At 41.8% G+C, this 24,262-nt stretch overlaps 1 protein-coding gene across 1 annotated transcript in view; it reads right to left on the bottom strand.

Moving 5' to 3' along the window:
* The window catches only part of LOC141141162 (vomeronasal type-2 receptor 26-like), a 164,816-nt gene that overhangs the window by 17,541 nt on the left and 123,013 nt on the right, over window positions 1-24,262 (bottom strand). Inside the window, exon 5 of the mRNA XM_073628884.1 lies at window positions 18,509-18,632. Coding sequence (XP_073484985.1) covers window positions 18,509-18,632 — 124 coding nt within the window. The remainder of the gene's footprint in view (window positions 1-18,508; window positions 18,633-24,262) is intronic.

Below are 24,262 nucleotides of genomic sequence, written 5' to 3'. Positions count from 1 at the left end.
AGATAACGGAATATCATGCAGCAAAAAAGCTGCCGGGTTTTCACCAAGAGACACACCTGTAATTTCTTTAACTGTTTCAGAGACCATTTTCCAAAATTCTTTCAGTCCACTACATTCCCAAAATATGTGTAACATGGTGCCCTCCGCACCCTGGCAGCGCCAACATAAATTGGATATTTGTGGAAATATCCGATTCAGTACTTCCGGGGTTCTATACCACCTGGTCTTGATATCTGGTTGCCATTGACGCCTTGTGCGTAAACATAAAGATCTTATTTTTCTGTGTCTCAGAGAACCTAACCCCGAGGTCCCTCTCCCATGCTTGTATAAAGGCCAACTCTTGTGGGGCTTCTAACTCCTTCAACAATGCATACATAAAAGAGAGTGAATGTCTCAATGTTTCACCCTTTAGGCATATCTGTTCAAACCTAGATGGATTACGTACCATCGGCACTTGTTGCTTAATTAATTGAAGGAAGGCATTAAGCTGTATTTGCTTAAATGGATCTAGGTCAGATGAGAACACCCATTCAATCTCCCCCTTAGTCATCACATGATTGTCAATTGAAAAATGTATGATCCTGCTAATGCCTCTTCTCCTCAAATCCCTGAAACCTTGGTCTATAAGACCTGGCTTAAAAGCCGAGGTGCCCAGGATTGGTATCATGGGACTTGGATGAGTCGACATCTTAGTTTTCTTAAATATCTTTTTGATGGATTGGAGTGTAGCACCCACAATGGGGTGTCTTCTCGCCGCCTGAGGTATCTCTACCTCCCAAAGCCATGCTAATCCCTCCAGGGGTATATCGATCGTTGCTTGCTCCATATGTATCCAATGCTTTTCCTTATGTAGTACACACCAATTCGCTACCCGGGCTAGATGTGATGCTTCATAATAACCCACCGGGTCCGGAAATCCCACCCCTCCTCTCTCCTTTGGTAATGACAGAATATCTCTACGTATTCTCGCTGTTTTGCCCGCCCATATGAACCTCACAAATCTTGATCTCAGGTCCCTCAGAAACCCTGAGGGGAGCTTTATAGGTAGGGTCTGGAACAAGTATAGCAATCTCGGCATTACATTCATTTTGATTATGTTAATCCTACCAAACCACATGAAAACTTCTTTGTCCCACCGCTGAAAATCCAGTTTAATCTGTCGTACCAATGGGGCAAAGTTGAGTTCAAACACTCTTTTAAGCTTATTCGGTATTTTAGTCCCTAGATAGCATATATGTGAATCCGTCCATCTAAAAGCAATGTGATCCGCAAGCTGATGTTGTAACGCAGTATTCACTTCCACACCCATCGCTTCAGACTTACTATAGTTTACCTTGAAATTGGATAACCCTCCATATATGCGTAACTCCGATAATAAAGATGGTAGGGATACAACTGGAGAGGTAATGAAGAATAGCAAGTCATCCGCATATGCGGCCAATTTATGTTCTTCCCCTTTTATTAAAATGCCCCTAATATCTGGGTTGGCCCATATTGTTCTCAAAAAGGGTTCAAGTGTGAGAATAAATATGATAGGAGAGAGTGGACATCCCTGCCGCGTTCCATTATTTATAGCGAATGATTCAGACATTGTATCATTTATCTTCACCCTTGCTTTAGGATATGAGTACAGACTAGAAATCCAGTTCTGCATCCCACTTTTCAATCCTATATGCTGTAACGTGTCTCTCAGGAATGTCCAGTCTACCCTATCAAATGCTTTTTCTGCATCAGTAGATATAAGCACTAGGGGTTTTTGATAATATTGAGATATATATATGGCATTTAGAACCCTTTGCGTGTTTTCTTTACCCTCTCTATTAGGGGTAAACCCTACTTGATCCTGATGCACTAGAGCGGGGATGTATGTCACTAATCTATTAGCGAGTATTTTTGTAAAGATCTTGAGGTCTACATTTAGCAACGAGATTGGACAATAGCTAGCACATAGGGCTGGGTCCTTTCCCTCCTTCGGAATTACTGTTATGTGGGCCATTAATGTTTTCACGGGCATCGTTTGCCCATCACGTATTGAGTTAAAAGCAGCTAGAAATTTAGGTGCCAGTTTTTCCGAGAAGGTCTTATAATACAGCAAGGTGTACCCATCGGGACCTGGGGCCTTACCTGGCTTCAGCGATTTCAGGGCTTCTAAAAATTCTTCTATTGTAATTGGGCCATCTATGTCTCCTGCTCCTTCTTCAGGTATCTTAGGCATTCCTGAAGCTAATATGTATTCTTTTGCCGACTCCCATCTATTAGATGTTCTTGAAGTAGGCATTTGGCCCTCTATCTGATATAGGTTGGCATAATAATCCCTAAATGCCTTCGCAATTGCCTGTGAGGAGCTAACTAACGTATCTCCCTGCGTTTTAATACGCTCAATATGATTCCGAGCTCTTGTCTCTCTGAGCGCATTTGCTAGCACCCTGCTAGGCTTATTTCCGTATTCATAGTATACACGCCTACACCGGGCCAGCTTAGCTTTTGCTTTATCTATTAATAATAGATTTAATTCATCCCGTAAGCCCGAAAGTTTCTCCTCCGTCTGTTGTGCATGAGATTTCTTGTGAGCTTGTTCGAGTATACGGATTTCTCCAAGCAGGGTGTCCAGCTTAGCGCCGAGAGAGCATTTCCTATGAGCTCCTAAAGATATGAGGATTCCCCTAATGTAACATTTATGCGCCTCCCATCTGCAAAATGGGGTTGTTTCCCCTGATTTATTGTTTATAAAGAAGGATTCCACTTCCTGAGCTATCTGATTCTCATACTCTGGTTCCTTCAGGAGTGTCTCATTCATCTTCCAGTTCCATTCCCGGGGGCTTATATCACCCCATTCTAAAACACAATTGGTTGGTGCGTGGTCCGACAATGTAAATGAGCCTATGGAAGCCTCCAATATGCATGACAGTGCGTTCTGCGATAGAAAAACATAGTCAATTCTAGTATATGTCTTATGTTTAGCTGAAAAAAAGTATAATCTGTCGTGTGCATGGAGGGTCCTCCAAGTGTCCATTAATTGCAAGTCTTGTAGCAATCTCTTTGCTCTGCGCAGTTTTATATAAGATAAATGAGACAAAAGTTTTCATTTACAGGAACTTTTTCTCACTTTTCTTAATTTTTCTTTCTTAATTCATATGTTCACGTTTAAAAATAATTTATAATCTATATATATAGGTCACCACTTTATATATTGATTTTGATTAATTTTCACTAGTTTATTAATTGGTTTAGCAAATTTCACTATTCACTTCACATGTCCAGCGCTGCACTTTCTGTATTATATCTCCGTGTGTACTTGCTGTGTTTCCTACGTCTGATTCCTGTTACCGACTTTGGCCTGTTCTCGACTCTCCCTGTCTGCTTGTTACCCTGACCTTTGGTGTGTTATGTTTATCCTTGTCTGCTAGTCACCCTGACCTTTGGCTTACCCCTTACTTCCCTGTCGTTCCAGCCTGCTGCCTCCTTCCTCTTCTCCTGTAGTCTACGGTGAGCGTGAGCTGTGAGACCCTGGGGCCGTGACCTGGAGCCAGACTGCAGCGCAGTCCATCCTCACCACTAGAGGCTCTGGTGAACACCCGCTGGCTCTTAGACTCCACGCCCTGGGGAATCTATGCTCTAGCTCCCACTGGGATCCATGTTAGTTATCCTGTAGACCCACTTCCTGAACCTTCCAGGGTTCAATCCGCAGCAGTCAGTCCTAGGGTCCATTACCTTAGCGGTGCACTTCTGACTCCTACAGAGTGCATCTGTCACCTGGTCCCAGGTGACCTGGCACTCATGTAATGCATTGTAATGTTTATTTCAAGATAAAACATGCCTCACCGCCTTTTTTCATTTGCTACTTTGCCATCTGCTAACATACTGTCCAGCCACTGAACAATATTTGTGTCTTTTGCCTTTCAAATATTGAACCCACATTTATTTTTCAAGATGATCTCACTGAATCTCTTCCTCTTAAATGTGAGCCTTTCCAAGCTGCTTACATACTGTCTATCCACTGTACAACACTTGAGCAGTGGAAGTGGATGCACATGCAGTTGAAGTGGATGTACATGCATATGGCAATGGCTCTGCATGGGGATGGCATTAATAGGCCCTCTGAATGAGCTCCAATGCAGCATACAGTGTTGCTGGTCATACCCAAAAAAAAGCTGTAGTGTTCCACAACATCACATACAGCCTAAAGGCATCTCTCAAGCATTTAGTCCCCATGTCCCCAGCTACAGTGCCCAGCCACCCATCCCCTTTTTGACAGCATATTAGCCTATTAACCTACAAAATAGGCAGAATGCAGTATCAAGAATTTCCCCCCTAGACTTTAGTGAGATCAAATACTAAGTTCAAGTGTATGGAATTCACAGATTCACTGTCAGGAGAATTAGTAGACCAGACTGTGTGGACTGCACAGAGAATACACAAAACGCATGTAAAGTGAATAATGATATTTATTAAAATAGATGATAAATCAGAAAATATAAACAGTGCACAACCAACCCAACAAACCCACCAACAACAATATATACAGCAAGGGGCAGTACCAGAATCACAGATGTCAGCCAGGCCAGGGTCATACACGGCAGGTCAGCAGGACAAGGGATATTCCAGAAGCATAAACGTTAGTCAAGCCAAGGTCATACACAGGAAGATCAGTAAATGAGGGACAGGGAACCAACGGGACAGAGAGGGGATGGATCGAGCTGAAGGGTACAGGAACACAGAAGGGACCAGGTCAGGATAAGCTTGGGAACAAGGTCGGATGCAGGCTCAGGATCGGTAAACAGGCAAACAAGGTCAGGGCTCAAGGAGAGAGATACCAAGGCAAGCATGTGAGGGCTTGCGGGGCATTTATGGGACTGACAATAATTGTCTTCATGTAGCACCTGAGCGCAGGGAGTGTTGTCTGCTCCATACTGCCAGGATCCATCCGCTGGTGAACGTCAGTACTGCGGCCAAAAGATGAAATAACACCAGCAGGGAAAGATTCCCCTGACAGTTCCAAACTGCCAGGAGACACCTGCTGGTGGACCCCAGTACTGCACGCCAAATGAGATCTTACCAGCAGATGGCCCCTTTCCTGACATTCACCCCTGTAAATCAAATGCTGCACAGTGCATTGGAAGCCCTGATTGGCTGAAGCAGTGAAGGCTTTGCTCAATCAGAGTTCATAGCACTGTTATGTGCTATGAACTCTGATTGACTCTCTCTGATTGTACTCTCTCCAATCATGGCTCATTACTCATAGACCCACCCCACACTATAAAAGGTTCCTTCCCAGAGCAGCCATTTGCAGTGTGATATTGAATTGGAGAGAGATAGAACAGGGCTCTGTTCATTGCTACTAGTGAGTTAATGTGCTATAGTGTGCCATTGTGATTCTATTATGAGTGTAAAGTATCAGTGTAGTGTGAATGTAGTGATAGTGCAGTGTGAGTGTAGTGTGACCATTTGCTTTTACTGTAGTGTCAGTTTAGTGTGTCAGGGCAGTTTTACTGCAGTATATTAAATTGCGTTAGTGCACTTTTACTGCAGAATATTGAAGTGTGTTAGTGCAGTTTTACTGCAGTATATTTAAGTGAGTTAGTGCACCTTTACTGCAATGTGTTGCAGTGCATCAGTGCAGTTTTACTACAGTATACTGAAGTGTGTTAGTGCACTTTTACTGCAATGTATTGCAATGCGTCAGTGCAGTTTTACTGAAGTATATTGTAGTGTGTCAGTGGAGTGTGTCTGTGTAGTGAGTACTCAAGTTAAAGTGCACCAAACACACTTTCAATTGACTAAAGTGAATTCAAGTACACATTTCCCCGTCTCTATTACATTTCGGTAATAAGTCCTCCCCCCATCATGTCTGGGAGGCCAATAAGAAGAGGCAGATGTTCCCATGGCACTGTGATGGGGCCAGCAGAATCTCTGTCCACAGGCAAAGGTGGACGTTGGTCTGACCTCAGGCAGTTTAGTGATGTTGCCCATGCTATCCAGCCACAGCATGCAAAGGAGGTGGTGGACTGGCTTACTAAACCATCCTCATTCTCCTTATCCTCTATCACCCAAGCAGAGACTAATGTGCAGTCCACCGAAGCTGCCAGATTGGCTTATTCGGCCTCTGCTGCTATAGCCCCAGCATCATGCATAGGGATAAGCCCAATGTTCAATTCAAACGATTCAAACTGTTCGCCGAACAGCGAACAATATGCAATGTTCGCAGCAAATTTGAAAGCTGCCGGAACACCGTTAAAGTCTATGGGACACTAACATGAAAAATCAAAAGTGCTAATTTTAAAGGCTTATATGCAAGTTATTGTGTTTTAAAGTTTTTGGGGACCCGGGTCCTGCTCCAGCGGATATGTATCAATACATTTTTTTTTTTTTTTAAACTGAAGTTTTTTTAGGATCAGTGATTTTTTTCCTTGTCAAAAGAAGTTTATTGAGTATACAATGTTATAAAGATACATAAAGTAAGTTTACAAGGATCTATAAAGTAAGCTCATTGTTTTACAGTAGGGTTTATATAGGTAAATATCATGAAATTTCAAATATTAAACATTGGGTTCACGTAAACCTAAATTAAAGATATATATAATTTCCTTAGTTACTTTTGTAGGTATTTAAATGATTTATACCTACTATACATATTGTTTACAAGTAGAGTGTATATAGGTCAAATAAATTCTGATAATGAGCTTTAATCGTAAGGTGGAGAAAAGGAAAGAGAAAGAAGAAAAAGGGTTGAAAGGTAGAGGTATGGTCCACAAGGTTGTCCCGCTCGTCAGTTTATTAAAAATTTTTAGTTCTCTTTGAAGCCTTAGAATGGGTGTCTCTGTAAGTCATTTAATCTGTTACCATGGCAACAGGACAGAGTCATTGAAGTTTGACAGGAACTGTTGTTTTATCCAAGGATGCCAAAGTTTTTCGAATTTTGGAATTTGGTTTTGATCGATGGCTACCATCTTAGCATGGGACATTGTATTATTCATTCTGTGAATTGTTTCGGCTAGTACCAATGTAGGAGATTTCCATGCCTTGGCCACTGTTTGTTTTGCAGCCGTTATTAGTTGGATCATAAGTTTGAATTGAGAGAGTGTTAACCATTCCGGTTTTAATTTAAGTAAAGTTAAATATGGATCTGGTTGTATTATTTTTTTAAATATTTTAGATGCAATCACAAAGACTTCCTTCCAGAAGGTTTGGATTACTGGGCACGTCCACCATATGTGTAAATATGTGCCTATTTCTGGGCATCCTCGAAAACAAAGAGCTGAGGTATTAGGTGAATATTTTGCCACTCTAGCGGGTACAGGGTACCAGCGAGTTAGGACTTTATAATTTGTCTCCAGTGCTAAGATGTTGGGTGAAGATGACTTAGATGTGAGCCATATGTTAGACCAGTCCGTGTCTTCTAAAGTTCGTCCCAGGTCCTCCTCCCACCTCTGAACGTAAGAGGGTCTATTAAGATTTGCTACTCCATATAATTGATTATAAAGTGATGAAATTGTACCTTTAGCAAATGGATCTTTTGTACAGATTGATTCAAAAATGGATAATTGGGATAATGGTGTATCCCCCTTTAGGAATGGTGTATAGAAATTTTTGATTTGGAGATATCTAAATATCTCAGAGTTTGGTAGATCATATTTTTCTCTAAGCGATGGGAATGAAAGGAATGATTTAGATGCTATGAAGTCATTTAGTGTCTGAATGACTGATGTTGTCCAAGCTTTAAAAGAATTTGGGTAGATCCATGCCGGATAAAAGGCCGGATTTCTGATAAAAGAAAGGAGAGGATTGTGTGGAGATTGTAACTGATATTTGGTTTTTAGTTTATCTCAGAGAGATAAGAAGTGTTTAGTTATGGGATTATGAATTTTAAAGCGGTCTTTAGGATCAAGCCATAATAAATTTGATATTAATAGAGGGTCATTTTCTGAAGCCTCTATAAATACCCATAATGGGATTTCCTGTTTTGCATGGTATTTGGACAGACTGGCCAAATGTGCTGCTCTGTAGTAGTTAGTAAAATTAGGGTATCCCAGGCCTCCTTTATTTTTGGGAAGATGTAGTGTGTGTATAGGTATACGTGGTTTAGAAGAGCCCCATATAAACGAAGTTGCTCTTTTTTGTACTATTCTCAAAAAATAGGAAGGAATTGGAATAGGGAGGACTCTGAATAGATAAAGCAATTTGGGTAGAATAGTCATTTTGATTGCATTAATCTTCCCTATCCAGGATAAAGGAAGTTGCGACCATTGTTTTATTAGATTTGTGATCTGTCTTAATACAGGAGGATAATTGGTTGAGAATAAGTCAGAATGAGATGCTGTTAAATGAATTCCAAGATATGGGATTGATTTTTCTGCCCATGTGAATGGGAGTGCAGCCCTAGCCGGGATCAATTCCATGTTTGTGAGTGAAATATTAAGCACTAGGCATTTCTTAGGATTAATCATAAGGCCGGATAGGGCTGCAAATCCATCAAGAGCTGGTATTAAGTTAGGACCAGAGACCTGTGGTGATGATAGAAAAAGTAATATATCGTCTGCAAATATACATAATTTGTGTGTAATACCTCCTACTTCAATGCCAGTTATAGTTTGGTTTGTTCTGATGTATTGGGCCATGGGTTCGAGTATAAGGGCAAATAATAAGGGAGATAATGGGCAACCCTGTCGGGTACCTCTTTCGATATTAAAGGCTTCAGATTTGTATCCAGCATATTTTATATAGGCTTTGGGTTTATTATATAATGCTTTGATCCATGTTAAAAAGTGGGGTCCAAAACCCCATTTTTGTAATGAATATTGCATATATTGCCAGGATACTGTGTCAAATGCCCTCTTAATATCAAGAGATAGAAAACATAAAGGGATTTTCCGTTTTTTAGCAATATGTGCCAATAACACTGCCCTGCGTATATTATCGCCTGCCTGTCTATTTGGCAAGAAGCCTACTTGATCTCTATGTATTAATTTTCCTATAATGCTATTGAGCCGTTTTGCTATTATTTTTGCTAATAATTTAATATCGAGGTTTAACAGAGAGATAGGCCGATAATTCACACAGGAAGTATCATCAGAAAGGGGTTTTGGGATCATACAAACAATTGCCATTAGTGTTTCTTGCTGAAAAGAATGTCCATCTAGAAGATTGTTAAAAGTTTCAGTGAGAATGGGAGAGAGTATTTCTGAGAATGTTTTATAGTATAAAGCCGAGTAGCCGTCTGGGCCTGGTCTTTTGTTAAGTTTTAGGTCTTTTATGGCGTTAGCAACTTCATCTATAGTTATAGGCTCATCCAAACTGCTTTTTTGATTCTGAGATAATTCAGGTAAGGTTATTTTTGAGAAGAAGGATTCAGCCTCTGTAGGATTAAATTCATTGTTTGTCTTGTATAAAGTTGCGAGATGTGAGTGAAATTTATGGACTATTTTAACTGGATTACAAGTGTAAACATTTTTTGATAATTTCAAACGTATTGGTTTGAAAGATTTGTTAGTTGAATTTAATGCCCGAGCCAAATATGTACCTGGTTTGTTTGTATTCATGTAGAAATTGTGTTTGGAGCGTTTGAGGGATTTATCAACTGACTCAGTGAGAAATAGATCGTATTCCAATCTAGATTTTTCCAGATGAGATTTTGTACTCTGAGATGGATTATCTTGAAATGATATGTATGCTGCATTAAAATTGAGTTCTAGTTTTTTTGCTAGATTTTTGCGTTCCCGTTTAAATAGTGCCATTTGTCTTTGTATTGTACCACGCAAGACAGGCTTATGAGCTTCCCACAGTGTTATTGGGGAGATGTCTGTTGTATTATTAATTGATATGTATTCCTTTAAAGCTTGTTCAATGGCCATCTGATGTAGTGGGTGTTTGAGCATTATGTCCGGTAAGTACCACGTTGGGTCATGCGCTTTTGGTATGGCTGAGGCTATAGTAGTGTATACTGCATTATGGTCAGACCACGGAATCGGAATTGTATCTGATGCAATAATTTCTGGTATAATTCCTATTGTTAGAAAAATATGATCTATTCTGGTGAAGGTTTGATGAGGGTGCGAGAAATAAGTGAATTTCTTTTTCATTGGGTTACTTTCTCTCCATGAATCTACCAGATTGTATTTGGAAAGAAGTTGAGAAAAAGGTAATCTAGAGGTTATTTTGGATGGTGTAAAAGGTGATTTATCTAGAAATGGGAGGAGGACCTGGTTCGAATCCCCACACGTTATCACTGTTCCTATTTTGTGTGTATTAATCACTTGTAATATATGTGAGAGGAATGGTGTAGGTTGTTTGTTAGGAGCGTAGTAGGAAATCACCGTGATTGCTGTATCCATTATATAACCCATGAGTATCAGGTATCTACCTTCTGGGTCTTTAATTTCTGATGATAAGGTGAATGGTGTGGATCGGTGAAATGCAATTAGAGTTCCCCTTTGCTTGGTACAGGCAGAAGCCGTGTAAATTTGTTGATAAAAAGGAGAAATATATTTTGGAGTAGAATCTTTGGTGAAGTGTGTTTCTTGGAGGCATACTATATGAGCCTTCTTGTTATGGAAAGTACGGAAGGCTTTGGTCCTTTTTTGAGGGACATTTATTCCCTGAACATTCAGGGAAAGTATATTTAGTGGTGCCATGGCAATAGATCAAATAGTTTTGACTTACTTTTTGTTATGCAGAGCTGACTGCGCAGATCAACCTGTGTGGACTGAAGAGATGAATAGATAGAAAAGAAACCAGTGAATTCTGGAGTAAAGAGTAAACAAAAAACATATGAGATTAGATGATACATTGTTTACATTATTTTTTGCAAGTAATCACAATTTACCCGTGAAAGAGAATAAATATCTCTCAGGGAAATAAGTGCCTTCGTCACACTCCCACATAATATGGTTGGGAGAATGAGGAGGGCTAATGGGGGTACACGGATCTTCCGCTTACAGGAGAGAAGTGCTATGTCAAAAGACATCAAAATGATGTTTCATTAATTGGAGTGCAGAATATAGTTTTTGTTGAAATTATTTATTCCAGGGTGGTTGTATATGGTTAGTCTTGCCCTAGGCTAAATAATTCAGTTAGAAAGGTACTGTTAATAACTTTGGTATTGATGAAGATAGTTTGAATTATTTTGGGACTTTAACCCCTCCAGAGTAAACAATTACATATTTTATTCATATGTAACTGTTTAGATATGTTAACTCATAAAATTGAGGTTGTATTGCTTCAGATTAGAATAAACAAAAACATAATTCTAGGAACTAGTTAGGTAATAATATATTTGTTTTAAGAAAAGAAAGAAAAAGCTTCCATTACTTCTGGATTATTGAACATATTTGTCCTAAAAAGTAATAAATCTATTGTTATTACCTGATAATATATAACTGAACAAGAATTTCCTTATTTCACTTATATATTCTAAGGCTATATGAATCAGAAGTAATAAGAAATATAACTGGAATGTAACATGATCCCACACAGTGTGTGACTATCAGAATGCAGTTACATTCAGTTATAAATACAGGTTTTTTATAGAGAACCATCTCTTAGTATAATAAATGAAGAGATATCAGGAATTTTAATGTCAGTCCATTGAATCTTCTTGGTCCATGGATGATGTGGCATAACGGCCTCTTTTGTGAGAATGATGATTCCCATTTTGTTCTGGAATTTTCTGGGTGCTGCCTGAAGGTGAAGATGATGCCATTCTTCTGCGTGTGGGAGTGTTGCTGCTTGTGGGTTCTGTCAGATTTAATTTTAAAAGGGTTTGTTGTAGTTCATCTGCTGATCTGCTTCTGTAAATTGTACCTTGGTAGTTAAATCTGACTGAAAAGGGGAAGCCCCATTGATACATAATGTTGTGGCGTTGCAGTTCCATTAGTTGGGGTTTCATGGATCGTCTTTTAGTAATAGTAAGTTGGGATAGGTCAGCAAAAATTTGATAATTGTGTCCTTGAAAATTAAGTTCCTTTTTTTCTCTTGTAGCAATTAGTATTTGTTCTTTCGTTCTGTAATAATGAAATTTTGTGATTATATCACGTGGGGGTCCATCTTTCTTTTTGGCTGTGAGGGCTCTGTGTACTCTGTCCAGTTCTAAACATTCAATAGGGATATCTGGCTTTAGTTCTTGTAATAGAGCAGTAATAGTAGATTGCAGGTCTGTCACAGTTTCAGGTATTCCCCTTATGCGCAAGTTTGAACGTCTGGCTCTATTTTCGTAATCTTCGAGCTTAGTTTGAAGTATTAAATTCTCTTTTTTTAATTGTTCCAATTCTGTTATATTTTCTTGGGTTGTAATTTCAATTTCATCCATTTTTATTTCTAAGGCTGAGGTGCGGTTTCCCAGCTCTCTTATTTCTTTGGTTAGGCTTTTTGTTATTTGGTCTGAGGTTTGTTTTAAAGCCTTATGAAGCATCTTTTCAAATTGTAATAATATTACTGGGGATACTGAGGAGGCTTGTGGAGAAGTTTGTGAGAGGATTTGTTCTGTATCTGACTCAAATGGAGAGTCTTGCTGTGACATTTTCTGTCTGTGAGGGCGCCCTGATGCTGTATCTTGTGAGGTGACTGGAGCTGCTTCAGCTGCAGTGAGTGCCTGTGAGCTCTTTGTGAGGTGATTTTTATTTCTGCCACGGTTTCCTCCCAGTACCATATTTCCTGCCCAAACTTTCACAGTTTGTTCCCTGGGGCAAAAAGGTTCAAATGGATACCTTTTGAGCCTGCAGGCTCCGCTTTGTCCTTCTCTTCTCTCCTCAGCGGTGTGGAGCTCTAACAATGCATGTCTGTTCTGCTAGGCTCCGCCTCCTGCCCCCCAGGATCAGTGATTTTTTTAATGCTTAAAGTGAAACAATAAAAATGAAATATTCCTTTAAATGTTGTGCATGGGGGGGTGTCTATAGTATGCCTGTAAAGTGGCACATTTTTCCTGTGTTTAGAACAATACCACAGCAAAATGACATTTCTAAAGGAAAAATTGTCATTTAAAATTGATCACAGCTGTAATGAATTGCAAAATGTTTTGCATTGATACATGTACCCTGGGGCAGGACCCAGGTCCCCAAACACTTTTTATGACAATAAATTGCATATAAGCCTTTAAAATTAGCACTTTTGATTATTCATGTTGGTGTCCCATAGACTTTAACGGTGTTCGTGTGTTCTGCCAAATTTTTTGCCTGTTCGCATGTTCTGCTGCATGCATGGAGGAGTCAGCTGAGTTATTTGAAACACTTGCTCTCTGATTATGCACAGCCATTACTTGATTCTGATGTTGGTTCTGAGGTTGAGGAAGGCAGGAACATGAGCCTACAGAGAGGGGAGAACACTGGTAAACAACAAATTGGCAGTCATGTTCCCTCAGCCACAGCGTATTGCCAAGTTGGCTCCAGTATTTATGAGGATGAAGGGGATGATGATGATGAAGTCACTGACATGACTTGGGTGCTGGATAGAGGACAGGAGGAAAGTAAGGGTGAGGCACAACCCCAAAGAGGCAGGATGTCCACAAAAGCAGCCACCATGGAAGAGCAGAGAGGAGCCACCCTACTTCATCACATTGTGGAGCTGTTATCTCCTGGCCCACTTGCCACAGCTCAGTTGTCTGGGCCTTTTTTAGCACACTTGCAGCCGATCGCACTGTTGCAATTTGCAAACTTTTCCTCAAGCAGATCAAGCATGGCAAAAACATCAGCCATTTGGATACCACATGCTTGACAAGGCATTTAATCTCTCACCACTCAGCCGGTTGGCAAGAGCACTTGAAAGTAGACATGTGCATTTCATTTTGTTCCAAATCGAAATTTGGACAAATTTTTAATTATTTGTAAATTAGGATGCATCCGCAATATCGATTTACAATAGTAACAAATTTAAACAAATCCGAAATAATGATTAGAATTAAAAAAAGCAGACCAAATTCGAATTTGAAAACAAATTTGCATCGAATTCGAAAAGAATTTAAAGACAAATTTGAATTGCATTTGAAAAGAATTCAAAAACAAATTTGATTGGAATTTGAAAAAAATAAAAATCGATTTTCTAAAAAAGAATACTATAAAATAGAATATAAAATAATGAATCGATATAATAAAAATAAAAGAATAGTAAAGACTAGAATAGAATTTAAAAGAATGTAATAAAATAGAATATTACCGTCTTCCGAAATTCAAATTTTGATTAGTATAAATTTGAATTTGAGCATAGATTGGAAAAGAATGCAAAACAATGGAAAGTAAAAGAATAGAAAAGAATAGAATAGAAAAAACAATAGAACAGAATAGAATAAAACATAATATATATTATATTGTTTTCTATTCTATTCTAATCTTTTATATTCTAATTCTATTCCATTCTATATGAAATTCAAAAATGGTTTTATATATATATATATATATATATATATATATATATATATATATATATACACATACATTCAAATTTGGTATAGGATGATTTCAAATTCGAACAGAAAAGATTAAAATAGAATAGAAAATAATTGAAAAGAATAGCATAGAAAAAGACTAGCATAGAAAAACAATAGAACAGAGTAGAAAAAAAAAAAGATAGATAGATAGATAGATAGATAGATAGATAGATAGATAGATAGATAGATAGATAGATATTACCCCCTAAGTCAGGGATCCTCAAACTACGGCCCTCCAGTTGTTGCGGAACTACACGTCCCATGAGGCATTGTAAAACTCTGACCAGGCATGATGGGAATTGTAGTTCCTGAACAACTGGAGGGCCATAGTTTGAAGACCCTTGCCCTAAGTGTTCATGGGGCTATTCAATGAGTAAGGCTAAAAAATGCCATGCAGTGCTTCAGATGGTCTGTCTAGGGGACAGGAGCCACACCGGAGTAAAGATTCTTTTAGCTTTAGCCAGGAATGTGGTGCAAACTTGCAGTGCATGGCCTTCCTCATTCTTTAAAGCCAGCGAAAGGACCCGAGAATTTGTGGCATCAGGGAGAAGGATCACTATTGGTTGGAAACTCTCCTCAACCATCGTTACTGTACAAGAGGAAAGTCTCAGAACTTATCCCATCCCCACAGAGGGAGCAGAAGATGACATATCTTGAGGACACCTTAAAAGGGAGTTTATGTAACACCCTTCCAGACTCTGGTAGGTTACAATCTCATGGAAAAGCTATTTTTAAGGCTTGTGTTGATCAAGAAAGGAGCAGTGGAGAAGGTTTGTCAGCATCCACATCCAATCGGCAGTATCTGCATCATATGGTGAGAGATTATCTATGGGCAAAAACAGACATGGACAGCTTTCCAGTTGATGATTCACTGGGTTACTGGGTCATGAGAATAAACCACTGGCCCGAACCTGCCCAGTATGCAATTGAGCACTGGGCTGCCTTGCATCCAGCGTGCTTTCTGAACAGTCATTCAGTGCTGTGGAAGTTTTGTGACTGATAAAAGAGCGTGTCTGTTCACTAACTCTGTTGACCGGCTGACATTTATCAAAATTAATTATTCCTGGATTAGCAGCAGGTATTAGGCCCCTGTCACATACCTTGTGGACGAGCCCAACTTGCAGGGGATGGCCTCTCTTGCGTATCCGACTCGAGAGCCCTGGTTGGATGTACAGGAAGCACAAGAGTCAGGAGTGACATGAGTGCCTGGCAGGATCAACAGCAGGAGGTGGGTCTGGAACTCAGGAAGCACTGTGCAGTAGAACTTCAGACTGAGCCAGAAGGTAGACTGGAACCTGGAAGGAGCTGGATCAGCAGACTGGTGCAGCAGACTGGAACCAAATAGCAGACTGGAACTGGGCAGCAGACTGGAACTGGACAGCAGACTAGAACTGTATAGCAGACTGGAGCTGGATAGCAGACTAGAACTGGACAGCAGACTGGAACTGGACAGCAGACTGGAACTGGGCAGCAGACTGGAGCCGAAAAGCAGACTGGAACTGGACAGCAGACTGGAACTGGACAGCAGACTGGATCCGGATAGCAGACTGGAACTGAAGTCAGGACACTAAGGCTGGAGAGTCAGACAAGCCGGATCGGTAGCCAGGCGGACAGTGGATATGCCAGAGGGTCAGGCAGAAGAGTAGTCAGACAAGCCGGGGTCGGATGCAGGCAGAAGACAGGGATGGTCAGAGACAAGCCGGGATCAGATGCAGGCAGATAACAAGGATAATCAGGAACAACCCGGGTCTTTAGTACAGGAACAGGTTCTCAAGGATCAAAACACACGTAACGCTGTAGAGCAGACAGCAAGATCCCAGTGTGTCAGCTAGGTTTAAATAGCCTGCCTGGTGCTGATGGGCCCTAGCGCTCCCCCGCGCACATGTGCGCACCCGCGCATGCGCATAGGTGCACGCGATCGCACATCTGCACGCACAGGATGCCTGTTACTAGCAGGATCTTCCTGACAGCCCCTGATGCCCATGATTAAGTGTGTTATGGATCTGGAATCTCTGAAAGACTGTCTACGCTGCCTAGATTTGTGGGTGTTGATTTTATCTGCAAGAATTTTTTTGGTATAGGTTTCATAGACACAATTAACACCCAAGGCCCGAATTTTTCCTCACCTATTTGACATGTGCATATAATTTTAATTTTGGAAGCAAGGCCAATTCTTACTTTCATCAAGAGTACCTCTAACGGTTTACGGTGTGAGTACAGTATAACGGTTTTGGATATGTACAGTATCTCACACACGTGAGTACACCCCTCACATTTTTGTAAATATTTTATGATATCTTTTCATGTGACAACACTGAAGAAATGACACTTTGCTACAATGTAAAATAGTGAGTGTACAGCTTGTATAACACTGTAAATTTGCTGCCCCCTCAAAATAACTCAACACACAGCCATTAATGTCTAAACCGCTGGCAACAAAAGTGAGTACACCCCTAAGTGAAAATGTCCAAACTGGGCCCAATTAGCCATTTTCCCTCTCCAGTGTCAAGAAAACTCATTAGTGTTACAAGGTCTCAGGTGTGAATAGGGAGCAGGTGTGTTAAATTTGGTGTTATCGCTCTCACTCTCTCATACTGGTCACTGGAAGTTCAACATGGCACCTCATGGCAAAGAACTCTCTAAAGGATCTGAAAAAAAGAACTGTTGCTCTACATAAAGATGGCCTAGGCTATACGAAGATTGCCAAGACCCTGAAACGGAGCTGCAGCATGGTGGCCACGACCACACAACGGTCTAACAGGACAGGTTCCACTCAGAACAGGCCTCACCATGGTCGACCAAAATAGTTGAGTGCACGTGCTCAGCGTCATATCCAGAGGTTGTCTTTGGGAAATAGACATATTAGTACTGCCAGCATTTCTGCAAGGTTGAAGGGGTGTGTGTGTGGTTAGCCTGTTAGTGCTCAGACCACACACTGCACACTGCATCAAATTGGTCTGAGGCATGGCTGTAGGCAGAAGGAAGCCTCTTCTAAAGATGATGCACAAGAAAGCATGCAAACAGTTTGCTGAAGACTAAGGACATGGATTACTGGAACCATCCCCCGAGGTCTGATGAGACCAAGATTAACTTATTTGGTTCAGATGGTATCAAGCGTGCGTGGTGGCAACCAGGTGAGGAGTAGAAAGACAAGTGTGTCCTGCCTACAGTCAAGCATGGTGGTGGGAGTGTCATGGTCTGGGGCTGCATGAGTGCTGTCAGTACTGGGGAGCTACAGTTAATTGAGGGAATCATGAATTCCAACATGTACTGTGATATACTGAAGCAGAGCATGATGCCCTCCCTTCAGAGACTGGGACGCAGGGCAGTATTCCAAAATGATAACGACCTAAACGACCCAAACACACTTCCAAGACTACCACTGTCTTGCTAAAGAAGTTAAGGGTAAAGGTGATGGACTGGCATGTCTCCAGACCTAAACCCTATTGAGCATCTGTGGGGCATCCTCAAATGGAAGGTGGAGGAGCGCAAGGTCCCTAACATCCACCAGCTTCATGATGTCGTCATGGAGGAGTGGAAGAGGACTCCAGCGGCAACTCCATGCCCAAGAGGGTTAAGGCAGTGCTGGAAAATAATGGTGGCCACAAAAAATATTGACACTTTGGGCCCAATTTGGACATTTTCACTTAGGAGTGTACTCACTTTTGTTGCCAGTGGTTTAGACATTAATGGCTGTGTGTTGAGTTATTTTGAGGGGACAGCAAATTTACACTGTTATACAAGCTGTACACTCACTACTTTACATTGTAGCAAAGTGTAATTTCTTCAATGTTGTCACATGAAAAGATAAAATAAAATACTTACAAAAATGTGAAGGGTGTACTCACTTTTGTGAGATTTATATATACAGTATATATATATATATATATATATATATATATATATATATATATATATATATATATATATATATATATATATATATATATATATATATATATATATATATATATGTATGTTACAGCTTTTGCACATCTGTGAATTTCATGTTAAAGTTAAAAACAATTAAAATAAAAAACATAGTATATGCGTATATATACTGTATATACAGTATGTATATAGAAATATAAGGTATACCAGGCATATTGGATATCTGCCCTTCTGAACATGGGACACAGTCATAGCAGCAAGAGTGGATTGAAGATCCTGGCTTTTTTCTGTATCCGGGCAAACAAGAGTCCACACACCGAGACTCCAGCTTCTAAAAGGAAGTGAAAAAAAAATGTACTTGTGTGAAATAACATTGGAGGTTAAATAAGAGTGTGTTGAAAACTGTTATGCCCCGTACACACGATAGAATTTTCTGATGGAAAATGTGTGATAGGACCTTGTTGTCGGAAATTCCGACCGTGTGTAAGCTCCATCACACATTTTCCATAGGAATTTTAGATACACAAAGTTTGAGAGCTTGCTATAAAATTTTCCGACAACAAAATCCGCTGTTGGAAATTCAAATCGTGTGTACACAAATCCGACGTACAAAGTGCCACCCATGCTCAGAATAAATTAAAAGACGAAAGCTATTGGCTACTGCCCCATTTATAGTCCCGACGTATGTGTTTTAGGTCACCACGTTCAGAACGATCGGATTTTCCGACAACTTTGTGCGACCGTGTGTATGCAAGACAAGTTTGAGCCAACATCCGTCGGAAAAAATCCATGAATTTTGTCAGAATGTCCGTTCAATGTCCGACAGTGTGTACAGGGCATAACTGTATATATATATATATATATATATATATATATATATATATATATATATATATATATATTAGAAGGCCAGTATGCTGGCCTGAATTTATGGGAGGAGCCCGGAGGGTATTTAAGCTGACCACTTCCCCTTCCTCTTTGTCAGTTTCAGTGCACGATACTACATGTCACTGTGCTGACTCTTCCCAGCTTACCTTGTGTTCATAAGTCTGTGCGTTCTATTACAAGTGGGTTGCGGCGTCTTCGTCGGCGGTTCTCGCTTGCTGTTGCAGGTAGGGTTCAAACCTTTTTGTTCATATGCAATGTTACCATTGGATATGTTTCCTATACCTGCAAACTTAGATTTGCAGGCTCGCTCTGCCTTGCTTGTCATCCTATCCACAAACATACGATTCGTTCGTAGATCCAAGCCTCTGAGCCATTGTCGGTTGTTCTCTGATATCACTCGATACAGGCTTCATTTTCTCATAGGATTCACTGTCTATGGGGTTGCCATCTAATCCATTTGGAGATCAGCATGTATTATTTGCATGGGTTTTGTGTCTGATTGAGGTGGTAATTAGACCCACATGGGGCCTTGTCTGCACTTTGATTAGCCTGGGGGGCTGGGTGGTTGGTATGTGTTTGGTTTTAGAAGTAAGGGGTGGTATACACGCTGCAACCGATTTGTATTGGATTCACTTCATACATCTTACAGCCAATTTGTATCAGTGCCATCTCTTTACAACCGATTCGTATTGCATACCTGCTACAATCCGATTCGAACCTAGTCGCATCGGCAGCACAACGGTTTGCATCGGATGCATCCCGCTCACTGATTCTTAGTCCCTGTTCTACCCCACAAATGGTTCATTTTTTTTTTTTTATGTAATTTTTTACTGACTGTTTCGTATTGCTTTCATGTCATACGAATCAGTCGGATTCAAGCCTAGTCGCCTCGGCGGCACAACGGTTTGCATCGGTCTTATTCTGCACACCAATTTGTAGTGGTTCTTACCCTACGATTCATTATTTTATTTATTTTTTGTCCGATTCACATCACCTCAGCAGCTACATGCATCACAATCCACTCTGAACCTAGTCGCACAAGCGGCACAACGATTCGCGTCACGAGTATCCCACACGCCAATACGTAACAGCCCCGATTCGTTACGTATGCCACTTTGCAGTTCCTTCCTACATATACAATTTCTGCTATCCTTTTATTTTTCGCCTATCAGTAGGTGACCTTTCTTGCAATCGCTGCAAGCTACGCATCTCATCATAACTCCTTGCAATCGCTGCAAAACACGCATCTCAGCATATACCCATTTGCAATCGCTGCAACATGCATCTCAGTATAATCTCCTTGCAATCATTGCAAGATCACGCATCTCAACATTTATCCATTTTTGCAATTGCTGCAACATGCATCTCAGTATAAACTCCTTGCAATCGCTGCAAGATACGCATCTCATGATAACTCCTTGCAATTGCTGCAAATACACGCATCTCAGCATATACCCATTTTGCAATCACTGCAAGAACACGCATCTCATCATAGCTCCTTGCAATCGCTGCAAGATACGCATCTCATCATAACTCCTTGCAATCGCTGCAAGATACGCATCTCATCATAACTCCTTGCAATCGCTGCAAGACACGCATCTCATCATAACTCCTTGCAATCGCTGCAAGACATGCATCTCATCATAACTCCTTGCAATCGCTGCAAAAAACACGCATCTCGGCATATACCCATTTTGCAATCTCTGTAAAATATGCATCTCAGTACAAACTCCTTGCAATTGCTACAAATACACGCATCTTACCATTTACCCGTATACAATCACTGCAAAACATGCATCTCAGTATAAACTCCTTGCAATCGCTGCAAAAACACGCATCTCAGCATATACCCATTTGCAATCGCTGCAAACATGCATCTCAACATATACTCCTTGCAATCGCTGCAAGCACACTCAGTGGTGCTCATACAGCCCACTTCATTTTTTAGCGGCACTTAATCGGTCACTCGTCTCCAGTGGCATTCATATGAGCCACTCGTCGTTTTCATCTATCTTTTCTCCCTCAGGTCAGTCGAGTTCAGGTTCCATCCAGTACCAGGTTGGACGTTATTTCCCAGGTAAAAAAAAATAAAAAAAAAAAAAAAGCAATGTTTGCATCTTCACCAGGGCCAGTCGCATACAAGGGGGACACATAAAAAAGTAAAGAAATCTTGTTGCACTCATGTCACCCCTACTGCAGGTGTTCCCGGTCGACCGAGTTTCGATCATAACCAGAACCTCGCTACTAGAGCATCAGTCAGGGCCTAGTTCATGGGCTTTTCTATCACATCATTCTGCAGCACCCTTTCACTATACCGTTACTTCACATACATCATTGGACGTGATCTCCAGGCGTTAGTTCTGTCACATATGTCTATACATGACACTCTGTTTTCGAAGGGTGACCCTTCACCTCGCAGACAAGGTCGCTTAACAGTAGACTTGCTGGCAGTACAAGTGTTAGCAGGCCGAGCACACCCTATAGATCGCAACATTGCTACGTAAGCCGTACCAGACTTCTACTTCTCGCCCCAGTACGCCCTGGGGTTCCGGTCTTCAGGTTTTGCTTGCCACAGACAGGCATCCGAGCTATCGGTTATCTGGCCAGTCACCTCCTGGCCCACGGACTCACCTGAGTTTTCTAAATTTCCACTCAACATAAGTTCTGCACAACAGAACTCTGTCAGCTCATGCCTATGCCTATCCATTCCTTTTCTGTACTTCTTCCTTTTTCCTCCTCTGAGTTTTCTCTTTACCACTCCGCTCTCTATCCTATGGCTGTGACTCCTCTTAAACTCCTCTTAAATATGAGCACCCAGCTCATATGGGTGAGACAAAAAGACCCCTTTTTGTCTTCTGGCAGCAAGGACTTCGCACCCGCCCCTCTGATACCCCCCCAAGCGGCTCAGAGCGCGGCTGCCTGCAGTCCCTCAGGGGACGGAACATCCCCAAACTCATAGCTGAGTCGCAGGGATATTCCCTTTCCTGCTAACGCCCAGGAAGGCAAAGCTTTTCAGGCTCTTCTTCCCGCCTCCAGCTGCAGCTGGGCCCAACAGGCATCCCTACAATCCATCCACGGGGCCCAGCTGCACTCTTTGGTCTCCCCCTTAGCCGCAACAGTTCGGACGTCCAGACCAGAGTCACACCATTGAAAGTTCGCCCATCCATGGCCCTCCCGGACCTGGTCATGGTCCTGATGACAGCTTCTTCTGCAGGTACACCAGGCTCTGCACCTATCATCCTCCCCGTTCATCTTGTCCCGACCAGCATCAGGGAGGATATATTGGAGGGCAAAGATGCCAATTGGCATCCCTGCTCATCTCAGTCCATGACTTAGCTGACAACAAATCATACGCCTGGGGGGGATGTCTCAGTGGTTGTCAAGTTGAGAGACCCCAGCCTCAGTCGTAAGCTGTCAGCCACTGAGTTCGCCCTGGCCTTTGGGATGTTCAGAGATGTACTTTGTTCAGCCACCCTCAGCAGGAGGGAGGAGCGGGACTTATACCTTCATGCAGTGACAGATCTTGCTTACAAATATGGAGGTTTTGCCTTCTACGACCATCGGTCATTTTCAGCCAAAGCAGCAGCGAGACTTGTCCAGTTCCAGATAAGCTCTGACAGGAGCCTCACAGACACGGAACTCTTTTGTCACCACTTCGCCCACAAAGCTGACGGTTTCGCCCAATCCCTCACTTGAACCTGTCACACCAGGCCCAGTGTCACAGGGTTATCCATTATCCGGACGATTTTCTGCTTATTGAACACCTAAACATACCCCCCCGGTAGATCTAGACAAGCTAAGAGGTCTTCAACAATCTCAATGAACACATAGTGGAAGGCCCAACACATTTCATACGTTTCTCAGGCATCGTCCTGGATACGCACGCCATGCAGTCTAGCCTGCCTTCTGACAAATTAGCTTGTGTTAGGTTAGTCATTCAGGAGTTTACCCGGTCAAAGGAATGTACTAAAAGACAGCTGCAGTCCTTGATAGGCATGCTCAATTTCGCTATGAGAACAATTCCTCAGGGGCGGTCGTTCATCTCAAGGCTCTTAGTCTTTCTTGCCCGAGTGCAGGACCAAGTCCTCAGACTAGACGCAGCAGCAATAGCAGACTTGGCTATGTGGGACGAGTTCCTCTTCAACTGGAATGACATATCAATGTTTTTCCCTCAGTATCAGCTCAGTCGCCCCAGGTAGTCACAGAAGCTGCAGCCTCCACTGGCTTTGCTGCAATTTTTGGCCATCACTGGTTTGCCAGACCTTGGTCCCCGGAAATCTGCCTGATTCCTGGTTTCCCTCGATCTTCGTCATTGTTCGAGCTGTACCCCATCGTGGCAGCAGCCCAAGTCTGGGGCCATACGTGGACAGATCAGACAGAGCTCTTCACCACAGACAACCAGGTTACAGCTGACATCATTAATAAGGGTAGATCCAAGTTGCTCCTCGTCATGTCCTTCCTGCACAGTCTGCTGCAATTGTCACTACATCACCAAATTTAACAGTTACTGTAAGCATATCCCTGGCAAGTGCAATACCGCAGCCGATGCACTGTCCCGCTCCAATTTTGTCTCATTCTTCCAGCAGGAACCCGGAGCCGACCCATCATCCACTCCTATCCCACCTTGGTCTCAACTAACAATGGCTTGAAGCCACACCTTGCCAATGCAACCCGGCTCATCAACCACTCACTGTCTAGCAACACACTAAAGGCTTATCCCATGGCCTGGAACACCTACCGTAGGTTCCTTGCCACTTGTCCCGGAACCACAGTAGATGACGTCACTCATGTCCTAGCCTTTATATCTTATTGCCACACACAGCTGGCTCTCCCTCATACCCCTATCAGGCTGTACCTGGCCGGTATCCAAGCCACTATGTCCTTTATCTTACGGTCTCCAAAACGTAACGAACCGGACCCGGAGCGGATATAAACTTCTTTCGAACCAGCAACGCCTGGTGCCCAGCAACGATCTTTTGACCGTCTGCTCTTTCAACTACCCAGCCAGCCAGTCTCCAGCCCGTTACTGCCTTTTTCAGGTCAACCCCCTGAGTGGAAATCGGTTTATTAAAC

The sequence above is a fragment of the Aquarana catesbeiana genome, linkage group LG01, assembly GCF_042186555.1.
Source record: "Aquarana catesbeiana isolate 2022-GZ linkage group LG01, ASM4218655v1, whole genome shotgun sequence".
In the NCBI taxonomy this organism is placed as follows: domain Eukaryota; kingdom Metazoa; phylum Chordata; class Amphibia; order Anura; family Ranidae; genus Aquarana; species Aquarana catesbeiana.
Note: the sequence above shows the minus strand (reverse complement) of the source record. Positions and strands in the feature narration are given on the sequence as shown.